Here is a 14,026-nt window from a genome sequence, read left to right as displayed (position 1 = left end):
GTCCATGTTCCTTTCTGATTATTCCTATCAGATTGTATATCGAGCCACATCCCAGCATTGTAATGCTGATGCCCTCTCCCGCTTACCCGTTGGTCCTGATACTGCCTTCGATTCTCAAGAATCTGAATGTCTTCAGTTGGACATAGAACTTGAAGATACTGTATCCAGTTTTCCTATTGATGCTACCTGCATAGCTAAAGCTACAGATAAGGATAGTACACTTGCTACTGTACGTACTTACATCCGCAACGGTTGGCCTCTTCAGAGCACACTTCCTGCCCACCTGGCACCTTATCATCGTATGCAGCATCGTCTCACGACTCGTGCCGGAGTTGTATTACTAGAAGCAGGCACCATCTTCCGAGTGGTTATCCCACTTAGCCTACAGAAACAAGTTCTCGAATTATTACACCAAAGCCATTGGGGTATCTCCAGAACAAAGCAACTCGCCCGTCAACACTGCTACTGGCCCGGTATTGATGCCGCCATCGAAAAGCTAATACGTCATTGTGAGCAATGTCAAACGAATCAGAACGCCCCGTCTTCTGATCTTGCTTCATGGCCTCCTGCTACTACTCCATGGGAACGAGTTCACATCGATTTCGCAGGTCCTTTCCTCAATTCCATGTGGTTAATAGTCATCGATTCACTGTCAAACTTTCCATATGTAGTGGATATGCATTCGACTACTACAACCGAAGCTACCATTCGTGCTCTCCAGAAAATCTTTACTACAGAAGGTTTACCGCAAGTACTCATTTCGGACAACGGACCTCAATTTACAGCTACTGCTTTTCAGAACTTTTGTACACATAATGGCATTCGTCATATCCTAGCACCACCTTTTCACCCTCAATCTAATGGTGAAGCTGAACGCTTCGTACAAACATTTAAAAGAAGTATGAAGAAAGCTGTCTCTTCAGGCTTAACTAAAGACCAAGCCTTGCTCCAACTCCTAAACAACTACAGAACTCTACCCGGCGCTGATAATATCACTCCTGCACAGAAGCTCCATGGACGACCTCACAGAACTTTACTTTCTCTGTTACAGCCTCTTCCGGCCCAGCATAAGACCGCACCAACGAAGTTCTCCATCAACGACAAGGTCTACACCAGGACATTCAAATCCAACCCACTCTGGATACCTGGAGTCATCTGCAGATCTTTGGGTCATCGTCTATACGAGATACAGACTACGGAGAAACGTATCTGCCGCCATCAAGATCAGATACGTCTGCGCTACCGCCCCTGTCCAGCTATTGATGCTATTGCTAAACCTCATAAATCTATTGCTGAACGCGCTTTAGATCATTTAATAACAATGGGTTCCTTTCAGGACGAGACAGCGCCACTCCGCCCAGTTCCAGCTCCGGACAATACAACAGAGACACCAGCAGCTCCGCCCCAGCATCGCAGTCGCCGCCAGCGCCCCCGCCGTTTCACGCCGTACCGGCGTATTTAGGAGGGGAGGGTGTTGTATGTCCGGCGCTCCCGTCTCGCTCCTCCAGCCAGCTGCACGCGCGCCTGTGTATCATTCTGCTAGCTTCGACGCGCAGCCCTCAGTGCGCGTGCCTGACCATCGAGTGTACTATAAATAGGAGCTCCCTGCCTGCTCACTTGCCCACTTTCCCCGGTGTCCAGCTCCAGAATACACCCTACGTCGAGCACGGAGGCTACTCCTCTTGAAAATGTGCTTCGACCAGGTGGACTGAATTTCTGGCAGTACGAGGTTTCACCTCTGGTCACCGCTCCCTTTCCTGTTTCCGCTGCCTATGTTCCGTAATTCTTTTACAAGCCATTTTCATTCCCTAATTTACGCAAGCTCCCTTAGTTTCGCTAGGTGGAATTACTTCAATCAATTGAACTTGCTTTTTAGGAATTCAGGCACTTCAACCAACAAGGACTCTCAAAGACATTTATGTTAGTGTGCCAGATAGTTTTCGACTATCAACGTGTCAATTCACAAAGACTATCTTTTCAAGATAGAAGTGTATATAAAGACTGTAAACCTGTACATATTGTATAAAGACAGACTTTTCCCAAGATTCAATATTCCTTTTTGCTTCAAAATAAATTTCAGTTATTTGTGTAAATATCATAAAGTGAAGCAATAAAAGTTGTGTTTTGTAAACTTCAACCTTGGTTACAACAATTAGTAATACCCATCGACTGCTGTTCTCTAAAGAAAATTCGAAATGAAAGAGGATAATACATTTTCATAATAAATGCGTAAATAACGTGGCCGATAGCAGTTGTTAACTCGGTAAAATGAAAGACTGAAATAAATGATATCTTAATTTTAATGTTATATATGGGAATTAAGTAAGAATGTGATGCACTTCAAGATATGGCAGAGTACATCACTGATTTCAGAGGATATTTCATATCTTCTGGCGCCTAGTTACGGCTATTTACATGTAAATTTTTCGCGAGGAGGTTATTTCTCTATATCCGTTTCAAATATGGTTTCATGATAGGCTACATATACGGTTAGGTTAGGTGACGCTGTTTGAAGAAGAAAGCTGAGGTGTTTGCCACAGAAATCTCTGGAGTGATACCGCATTTCTCCGAATCCAAGACCTTTTTTCTTTTCTCAGAATCTCATGTGAAAACTCAAGGGTTGTTGCATTCGTGGCCTAACAGTAAGTTAATGGATACCACTGGCAACTACCGCGGTAACCATGCTGCTTCTTTTCACATGCGCACAGAACTCGTTGACAATAAACGACCGCCTCTTTACTACACATCGCTAGCCGCGACAACCGGTTGTACAGTGCCTGTGTGTTTCTCATATCTGCAGAATGGCATCAAAACATGCGACCCTTTGAATTCTTAGAAAGCCATGGCTACTCAGTGACAGTGTCATAACGCGTCTATTGTACATGACGCTTAGTAAAATTAAGGTTTATAGACAGCAGGAATATTTTCGTGATAGTCGTACTGTAAAGATACGTGGAAAAGGTATTGCCGGCAATTTGTCAACGGGTTCTAGTCGATATTATGGTGCCAATTTTAAGTTAATGTTTATTAAACACTCAGAAATGTAGAATAATTGTGCAGCCGCAAGAAAATACGGCATCGGCCTAACTAAAGCCAATATTTGGCGTTAGCGTTAAGACAAAGAGCTAAAAAAAATGCGTACTGTACAAAAAATGCATTCTGTGGTCCGTAACAAGGACGCTTTAAAGAAGTAGAAGATGAAATTGTGAGGTATGTGCACGAAAAACGCAAGGGCGGAATGGCCATACCGTGGCGCAATAAACTCGTTCGTTGACTTTCAACGTTCGCGATTAGGCCTATACATCGCTAGCCGCTGAATTTGGCCGAACCCGACAAGCGAGACGTGCGTGTAGCGGTAGCCGGTTATATCTGACTCTGCGTAATAAAAGTAATAGTTTTATAGACAGCAGGAATAATTTCCTGATGGATCGTTGTGTTGTAGAGACGCATGGAATAGGTATTACCGGAAAATTTTCAACGAGTTCTTTTCAGTACTATGATGCCAATGTTAAGTTAATGGTCCTCAAACCCGCGGAAATAAAGAATAATTGAGCAGCCGCAAAAAAAAAAAAAAAAAAAAAATAATGGCTTGACGAAAGTCAATGTTCGGCGTCTAAAAATGCGTAGGCATACTGTAAAACAAGGCATTCATATGATTTTACAAACTTCTTTTTGAGCCTGATATAAATTTTTTGAAGGATTCGGAGAAATACGGTACTATATTTTTTTCAGAATGAAATTAAACATACTTTCACGTAGTATCAGATTACAAAAAATAACAAACAAGTAAGCCATAGTGTGGATATCATCTGTGGAAACGCAAGTTTTGAACAAATTGATTGCCGTTTCATACCGATTTTAATGTGCATGAAGGGTTTTCCGACTTTTATACAAAAATCGGATGTAACGACAATCCGCTATAGCGAGTAAATTTTTCGCTGTTATGAATTCTCGCTATAACGGACTTCTACTGTATTTTTCATGGCAATTTCATTTAAAATTTTATCTGGATCCTTTTTCTGTGGTAGAAATATTTCAAGGTTCACATGAATATTCATTTCTAATCCTAGCACAAAAAAAAGAAAAGATCCAGATAAAAATTTTAATGAAACTGCATCAGACAATATACTACTCAAAACCTTGAGGTGAAGTAGCATCACGTGCTACTCACTCACCAGCAACACACACGGTGTATCTTGCTTAATACTTGTGTAATTGCTGATGCAGCATGTTCGGTCATTCCTATCACAAAAACAAGGCATGTTTTAATTATAATATTCATTCTGATGTAGAAACTTTCTCTTAATTTCTCTCATTATGTTTTTTGTTTTCTTATTTCAGCCCAATTGTCCTCAACATTTTTAAAAATCATGACAACACACTGATGTGAATTTTAGTATACTTTTGAACGTTTTAATTTGAATAAATCCAATGAAGATGGAAAAATACTTCCGAAAGCCAGTTCCGGATTAACTGATTTTGCAAAATATGCTGATACAGACTGCATTTTTATTCAATAAATTGTATCAAACCATCAACACTGTTACAAAATGGCTTTAATATTTTATAGTAAACTTAATCAATACCAGCTTAGGCTTAACTAGAATAACACGTGAGCAAGCAGACACCTAGCTAGATAATCCACGTGGCACATGACAAAACACCAATTGATGCAAACTTAGATAGAATGGTACTTTAGCACAACAAAGCAAGAGAAACTACATACATGCAAATAAGTGGCGAGTTTGACTGAACGGTTTGATATCACCAGTCTGTGTCTTTGCTCAGTCCGTGACACTCAGTATTCAAAAACATCTATCGTACTGCAACGATTACATTTGGCTAACATTTGGCAAATTCCACTTCTGGCTTCAATCATCCTTACTATCTTTTTTGAAGGTTCTTAATGTTGCATAACCATAATGAACAGAAATAAATACTTGAGAATTTTGTCTTTTCCTTATACTAAAAGATGATGGTTTTACCCTAATGTGAATTAGGCTAAACTGAATATATTGACATTGCTATTATGGAATAATTTTTAGGACTTGAAAATTCTTGCATTAAATGCAATTTGCTGTGTGCTAAATCGAGGTCATGCAAAATTGGGGTATACTGTTTATTCAGAATAGCAGGATTGTACAGTATGCAAAGATTAGATTCCTTTTTGAGAGGAAACCCCTTTTTGTAACAAAGAAGGAATTTATTCATTTGATTCATGCAGAATGAAATATATTGAATTCACATTGGTGGAATACTAGAAGGCACATATCCTATCAAAGAATTTCCACCCCAGTCTCAACAGAGTTTGAACACAAAACCAATGTGAATGTGCATGAGAACAATGAAGTACTGCTGTAAGGTTGACTACTAACTTATTGTCATTTTTGAGAAAGAGTTAAACCATTCAACCCAATCTGAAAGAAGACAAACATCTATAAAGCACTGAGAAGATGATGATACTACCATTAAAGGATCTATTTTAGGATTTTTTTCTCTTAATTTTATTTTTATTATAGCAGGATGGCGAAAATTATGAAAATTATGAGAAAATATTCAAGGAAGGAACTGATGGCACATTTCATTCTGCATTCCATAATCTTGAAATACAGTAGAAGTCCGCTATAGCGAGTATGGCATGTAACGAGAACCCCAGTATAACGCCAATTTATTGCTGTCTCTTCGAAATTCCTATATTAAACTGTGAATTATCCTTTGGTTACAGCGAGAGTCCTATCACTGATGCATCCGTTATTGCGAGCGCTTAAGCATGCACAATTTTTTCCGTTACCAATATTTATGCACCCCAGCGATTATGTTACATGGGACCGATTACCTCTGGTATTGTTTCCTTGCTATTTCCACTAGCGAGTTCTCTCGGCGGGGTCGATTAGTAATACCCATTGACTGCTGATCCGTAAATAAAATTTGAAATGAAAGAGGACATTTTTGTAATAAATGCATAAATAATGTGTCCGATAACTATTGTTAGCTCATTAAAAATAAAGGCTGACGAAACGATAGCTTAATTTTAAATGCTAAATACTGCAATTGAGTAAGAATGGGATAACCGCAAGATATGGCAGAGTGCATAATTGATTTCAGAGATTAGTTTAAATTTTCTCGCATCTGATTAAATTATGGAAAGGCTATTATCATGTAAATTTATAGCGAGATTTAGGCAATGATGATGAGTCTGATTTTTTATGAATATAGTGGAGATAAGTTTCAGTGAAACAAGCTGCCGACATTCCCTATGGGAATCAACATCTACATCATGCACAAAACTCGTCGACAATAAACGACCGCCTCTTTATTATACAATGCTAGTCGCAACAACCGGTTGTACAGGTCTGTGTGGAATGTCACTGGATCTTGGAAAATAGTGAAGAGAGAATGATGCTCAATTAGTCTCTACAGAAACGTTTGTCAAATCTGCAGAATGGTATCAAAACATGCGAGCCTTTGAATTCTTAGAAAGGCCACGGCTACTCAGTGGCAGAGTTATAACGCATCTGCTGTACCTGACGCTTGGTAAAATTAAGTTTTATGGACAGCAGGAACATTTTCGTGATGGATAGTCATTTTGTAAAAATATGCAGAACAGGTATTGCTGGCAAATTAACAACGGGTTCTCGTCGATATTATGGTGCCAATTTTAAGTTAATGGTTATTAAACATTCGAAAACGTAGAATACTTGTGCATAGACCTAACTAAAGCCAATATTTGACGTTATGAAGACAAAGATGGCTAAAAAATTGCATACTGTACAAAAACTGCGACAAGGACGCTTTAAAGTAGTTGAAGATGAAATTGTGAGGTAAGTGCACAAAAAACTCAAGGGCAGAATGGCCATACCGTGGAGCAATAAACTCTTTCCCTGACCTTCAACGTCCGCCATTAGGCCTATACATCGCTAGCCGCCGTTATGAATTCTCGCTATAACAGACTTCTACTGCATTAACCTTTTCCATCCCATGCCCAAGTTAACTCGGATGTCAACATTTCTCCCGCTGTCCCAAACACGAGTTAATTCGGATTTAAAGCAATGCGCTCTTGTTCACTTCAGAGTTCCGTCAAACGTTGTTGACATAATTTGTTCAGACGACAGACGATTCATAAATCGCTTTACCGTTTTTTGACGATAATTATGTCCCTTGTGTTTTTCTTTCACAACTGTCTTCTGAGATGGGTGCACGGGAGTGTAAAGAAAGCATAACAAAAGATTATATTTTAGAAATTTTAGGCAATGATGATGAGTCTGATTTTTTATGAATATAGTGGAGATAAGTTTCAGTGAAACAAGCTGCCGACATCACGCCAAGTTCTTTCAAGTTTTGGGAAAAGTGTTAGGAGAAAACTATCGCTAATATTGTCATTTCATGACTTTTCAGTAGCTGTGTAAATACAAAGTATTCATGGTCTATTACAACCACTGTTGAAACGTCCAGAAAAATCTGGTATGGGGCATGCATAAGGCTGAAAGAAACTTGGGAGTGAAAAGGTTAAGGATCAGAAATCCTGTTTCCAACAGAAATCTCATTTCCAACAGATGTCTCCTATATATTCGTTGTTTTCAAAAGCATATTTCTCTCCAAATACTAAATGATGCACATATTTACAGATTAGAGAAAATCTGGCATATAGTAACATTAGAATGGTCTAGCATACACAGTTGTAATGTAAGTAAATGTATATCAGTCAAATCAAGTTACTACTTTTCTTCCAAAAGACAAATAATTTTAGCTCATGCTGTAAACTTTGGAAATAATTAAACTATTCTTGTCATTTATTCCTTCTTTAAAAGAAGAGCTATAGAAGAACTTTGTAGATATGCTTATACTTCTGAGATAGATTACATATATGTTCCACAGTGGTTCCAGTCCAGCCCTTTAATTAAATGTCAATGAAATACATATAAATATATGTTACTCACTGTTGGCTAGGTGCAACACCTTCTAGTAACACAATCATTGTGCGTCCAATTTGACCAGTGAGAGAACATTCCAAACTGGCAGGTCGTGACTTCTTACGACAGGTAAGACTGGAATGGAGGCTAGTAATCTCTGCTTCCAATTTCAGCCCACTTAATGTAGCTAGCAATCTAGTGCGGTGAATGCGAGCTACACCAAACACAACCAGTCGTGTTCGCTCTCCTGTCATAACATCTAAATAAAACAAGATCACAAAAGAAATGTACAAGTTCAGTTCCATAAACATATTCAAGATACAAGACTTTTTTCATTTAATATAACTATCATGTTTAAATGTGAATTATTCACCTAATTCATTTCTTAATAAAATTTTCTCACACAATTAAAACAATACTCCTGCATTCATGACATTCAAGAAGTGCAGTATGTAACTTACTTAGTTCCCTAACTCGATCCTGTGGAATAGGTGTTGTGCGGACATGAACATCTGGCCCTTTCTCTAAGTCATCACTAGCCTTTCCTTCAGACAGCACATCATATTTACGATTGCCTTTATAACCTTCTGAAATATCAGCTGCCAGCGAGAATCTGAAAAAAAAAAAATTATAATATATGAGAGAGTCAACTTCACATCTACTACTCAAAATGAGATGCAATAGGAAAAAAGCCACAAAAGAAAGCAAATATAGATAAAAAGAAAGGAATTTCATTCAATAAACTTGGAAGTGTAAAGAAGGAAAAAATTATAATGAATAAATTTAAATTATTTTTAGTAGTGGTGGTGAAACACTGGACTATCAGCCTGTTCCCTCTTATTAGGCAGTTTCAATTCCTTTTTACAGGAACTCTGACAATAAAATGGGCCTGCTATGTGAGAGGAACAAGGTTTGAAACAATTTGATAACAGATTTACATTTCAAGGCAGAGAAGGTACTAGGAGAAAAGGGCATTAGCCTCTTACGAGGACATGAGAGAATCTCCATAGAGTGGAGGGTCTCTCTGTAAGAACTGCAGGGGTATAAAACTGCACAATATATCAGAAAGAATATTGGGACGGAAGACCAAGGGAGGAGTTTGAGACTTCCAAGGAGCAGTGTGGCTTCATCTGAATGATCAGCAATAAATTTAATTTTTGGGTAGCCACAGATGGTGGAAAATTCCAGAATAGCAAGAAGAGCTATATCTAGAGATCATTAAATCAGAGAAAGCTAATGACAGAGAACTGAGGTGACAAATTTGGAGGCATCATCAGGAGAAGTGGATATTGGAGAAGTATGTTAGGTTGAGCCTATATTTATACAGGGAAAAAACAAGGGTTAGAAACTGCTTGAGAATGGTTGAAAACATCAGGGCTCAGTATTAAATATTGTGATAGATATTGTGCCATTTCACTGTCCCAACGTGACCTATGTGGAACGAAAATAGAGGATAAGTCATCAAAACGTCAATAGGAAAATGTCAGACTACCACTACAAACCAAAAGAGTAATGTTTTCGTCAGGCGTTTGAAAAGAGCAGAGCGTAGAAGGCAGTGGTAAAGAAAGAAGTAGGAAGATTGTTAGGGGTTTATTCTTATTATTGCAAATGAACATTTTTTTTCGTACTACAGGAGAACGTCATGGAAGTACTGAAGAGGAGAAAAAGTAACATTTTAATACAATATTATATGATAAATAGATCATAGTTTGTCCACGAACTATTCTACGAATTACCAGCGCTCAAGAATACTATACTCCGCAAAATTAAATAGAACACGCAGAATATATGAACAAATTCTGCATCACTACGTCACAATTCCTACCTAAGGCGACGTGTTAGCCAATATAACCAACTCCAAGAGGCTCCTTACCAAGAATACCGACAGAACGGAAGAGAATAAGCAGAGATAAGTCCTTAAGTCATTAGATAAATGGTAATTTATTTTATTTTTGAAGTGCTATCTTGATTGATACCAGTGAAAATAAATACAGACATGGACAAAAGTATTCATACCCCAACCCATCCAAAACAAAATGCTTTATTGCTGGACCAATATAGAGTACAGGTCAAAATTAAAAACCCAATTGTATACCTTGTACAACAGTGTACACTAAAAAGCAGAAAATAAACTGGAAGTAAATAACAGTACATAACAAAGCAACAAATGCGTACTCCATGACACTACATGTTTGGACATAAGTATTCATACCTTACGCGTAAAAATGAGGTTTGAACGAGTAAAGAGGAAAGTGTGTTGTTCCATGGCATTAATTGTGTAGTAGATGCAGACAGAGATGGACTGAACAGCTGGTCCTAGACGGTACTAGTCCAATGGCGAGGAAAACCAAGGAAACGTCTGTTGAAGAGAGACGACTTTTTCTACGCCTTCACCACCAAGGAAAATCGTATTCTGAGATCGGAAACATCATTGAAAGTAGTAATCCAACTGTGCATAGCGTCATACAAAGGTTAAAAGGACAGGATGTTCTTATAAGCAAGAAAAGAAGTGGACATCCGAAGAAACTGACCACATGAGAAGAAAGGTTCATAGTAACCACAATTAAAAACAACCACACACTACATCTTCGGCAATAGCATCGCAGCTAGCAGAATATTTCCATCATGCAGTGTCAAACAAAACAGTAAGGAGGGTCCTTCATCGTGCTGTGTATCGATCTAGGATCCCAAGAAAAAACCGCACATTACGAAAGTGAATTGACAGAAGAGACTACAATTTCCAAAAGAATATGTGACGAAAGATAATGCGTTTTGGTCGACAGTGATGTTTACAGATGAGAGTAAATTTAATATTTTCCAAAGTGATGGACGCATTTTAGTGTGGAGACGCCCTAACACAGAGTTCGATGAGCAGAACCTCGTTAGCATTGTGAAGCACGGCGGGGGTGGGGTTATGGTGTGAGGCTCAATGGCCACTTCAGGTGTCGGGAAGTTGGTATTTATGGACAGATTTCAATATTTGAACATCCTGAAAGAAAACGTTCGCAAAAGCGCCGAAGAGCTTGGGATTGCTAATGAGTTTTACTTCCAACACGACAACGACACCAAACATACGGCGGAAATTGTTCGTTTGTGGGTACTCTACTACACGCTGCTCACATTAAAAACACCTCCCCAATTGCCGGATACCAATCCCATCGAACATCTATGGAGTGAATTGGAGTCCAGACTAAGAAAACACCACATAACAAGTAAAACACACTTGAAACCGTTACTACAAGAAGAATGGGGAACATTTCATCTGAAATAACACGGGAACTGGATTTATCAATGCCCAGCAGGTTAAAAGAAATAATATATAGGAAAGGCAAACGAACATGTTCCTGATCGAATTGGTAATATCTGTTTCTTCACTGAGTTGTGAACTCTTCTGGAATATGGTATGAATACTTATGTCCAGATAAGTAGTATCATGGAGTACGAATTTGTTGCTTCGTTATGTACTGTTATTTACTTCCAGTTTATTTTCTGCTTTTTAGTGTACACTGTTGTACAAGGTATACAATTGGGTTTTTAATTTTGACCTGTACTCTGTATTGGTCCAGCAATAAAGCATTTTGTTTTGGATGGGTTGGGGTATGAATACTTTTGTCCATGTCTGTATATGAGAAGACAACTTCTACAGATAGGTTAAAGGTCGATAGGTAATCATCGAACCTGAATGTCAAATCCATGTGTAGGATTTTAACAACCAGTGATATTTAGCTATGCGTTCGTAATGCTGTCTATATTTAATGAACAGAGGTTAAGTTTTTCTCGAAGTGAATTATATATGAAGTTATGGTAAACATTAGGTTTTTGTAAGTGCTTCTGACACCATATAACAGTGGAAATGGGATCGTAAGTAGGATTTTTTGTTGGCTAAATAGGATAATATGGTAATATTTCATGTAAATATTGAAAGATTGAGATTACTACAGAATGATAAGGTAGAAGGTCTATGGTGACAGTATGATTTATGTCAATTTGGAATGAGTTAACGCGTGTATTATGTTGTGAGGGGTTATATGAAATGAATTGTGAAGCGATGTTTATATATGTATAATGGTATGAGGTTATTATAATTAATGCTGGTGATGATTATTAGTTCATCGCAAGTGAAGTCATAGGTAATTTTTAGCGATGATAATACTTCAAGTTATGTGTTTATGAGATGATGGATGACGACAGTGTCTTCAGTCAACTGTTATTCCTTGAATTAGCCGTGAATAGCATATGATACGATCTCAGTAACGCCCGTATGTTGATGTTCAATTTGTGGATTACCAGATAATTCCTGATGAGAAAATATCGAATTAACCTACATCCACATGTTTCGTGTAATCGTAGAAATTCTCATACAGATTACGAAAGCTTGGGAGCTTATTCTGAAACTTTATCCGATGTCACTGGTGACTTATCTTTACAATTGAGGATGGTTAATAGCGGTTAGAGTCTTCGTACAAGCTGGACCACCTGTATCCAGTATGATTTGGTTACAGGATTGTCAGGTGTGCGTGATAACACAATTTTATAACAAAGATATGCACTTAAATTAATTTATACTCACAAATAAGAGATCAATTCATATAAATTTTTGTTAAAGTATGGTATTTGATCATATGATTCATGAAATATAATGACTTAAAGGGGTTATCTTTGGCTCTGCAAGATTTACCAAGAACCATAAAAGTTTACTTCAAGGTGTATTGAAAAACCTTTGAAAAAACTTTGAGAAACCATGAAAGTTTATTGGAAAGTTTACTACAAATGTATTTGAAAGTGTGATACATGTCTAGTGTTTTTAACATTTTCTGAGAACATATTCTCATGTTAATCCAGATATTCTATTCGAGTACGAATATGCTTCAATTAAGCGAAGATATCTTATTATAATAAAATTAACGAATGTTAGGTGAAGACGAGATGAATGTTAGGAGGAATTTCACAATGATTTATAAGATAAAGTTGTGATTCTGATTTTTTTTTTATTGCGATGAAGTATGAAAACTGCGTCCAACATTTTGAAACTCTCAATCAATGATACTGTACATATTGTGATTAGATATAGTTTCTTCTGTCTAATTAGATGCATCTAATGTTTACAATTTAATGCTTTCCAATTTAATGCTTTCCAATTTAATGTTTTCAATTTAATGTGTTCCAATCTAACATTTTTCAATTTATTAATTTCAACGTAAGAACTTCAAGATATTTTTTTAAGAACCTTTAAATACTTCTTACCTACATTCTCAAGGGAGAATTTATGACAACTTTTAACTTCAGACTTAGCTTTATTTTTTTTCTAAAATAAATACTACATGGTAAAAATTAACCATTCTTTCAATGACTTATACTATATGTACTTAGATTTAAGTGAAAGCTAGCGTATATTTTATGTACCGAAGGCGGAAACTAACTAGGGATACGGGTAGGACATGTCCACCGCGTAAGTTAGATTTATTCACTTGCCTGTCCAGGATCGTGTTCTCATGCGGGACCCACAGCCCATAAACCCTGAACAGCGAGAAGATGTGATCAATTTCGAGCTAGCCTGGATCTTGTGCGTCTCAACCTGGATGTGGGAACGGTGCAATATTTTAACAGAAAGGGTGAAAAAGCAACGCTGTTGCCAATGACATCTTCTTGTGTGCCGAATCAAGAGCAAAATAAGTGTTAGGTAAATAAGAAAGGTGTCCAGCCCCACGGTGTAGTGGGCAACATGTCTGCCTGTTACGCGGGTTCGATTCCCGACCGGGTCAGAGGTTTTTAATTGTAACTGATTAATATTCCTGGCCTAGGGACTGGGTGTTTGTGTCGTACTTAACGTTCCTTGCCTCACATTCAACACCCCTACACTTCCACAATTCCACTTACACGCAGGTTCCTTTCAAATGGTGAAAGTAGTGGCAAAAGATCTTCATACGTCGACGCCACGGTGGGCGACAGGCGGACGCGTTACCTCTACACCGCGGGGCCAGACTACTAATACCATAGTAAGAAGAAGAGAAAGTGCGAGTTCTTAAATTGTGTTCATTACTGGTTGGTACTGGAACTGTGGTGAATCGTCTGATAGAGGCAGCACCGTTACTATGCTAGGGTTGGTATCTGTAGTT

General features: G+C 38.0%; 1 protein-coding gene across 1 annotated transcript in view; it reads right to left on the bottom strand.

Annotated features, from left to right (window-relative positions):
• Positions 1-14,026, bottom strand: part of tweek (transmembrane protein KIAA1109 homolog tweek) — an 843,591-nt gene that overhangs the window by 329,616 nt on the left and 499,949 nt on the right. Inside the window, 2 exon segments of the mRNA XM_068226772.1 lie at positions 7,938-8,169; positions 8,372-8,523. Of these exon segments, the coding sequence (XP_068082873.1) occupies positions 7,938-8,169; positions 8,372-8,523 (384 nt within the window).

The sequence above is a fragment of the Anabrus simplex genome, chromosome 1, assembly GCF_040414725.1.
Source record: "Anabrus simplex isolate iqAnaSimp1 chromosome 1, ASM4041472v1, whole genome shotgun sequence".
NCBI lineage: Eukaryota > Metazoa > Arthropoda > Insecta > Orthoptera > Tettigoniidae > Anabrus > Anabrus simplex.
The sequence above is the reverse complement of the archived record's forward strand: the minus strand, read 5'-3'. Positions and strand labels throughout refer to the sequence as shown.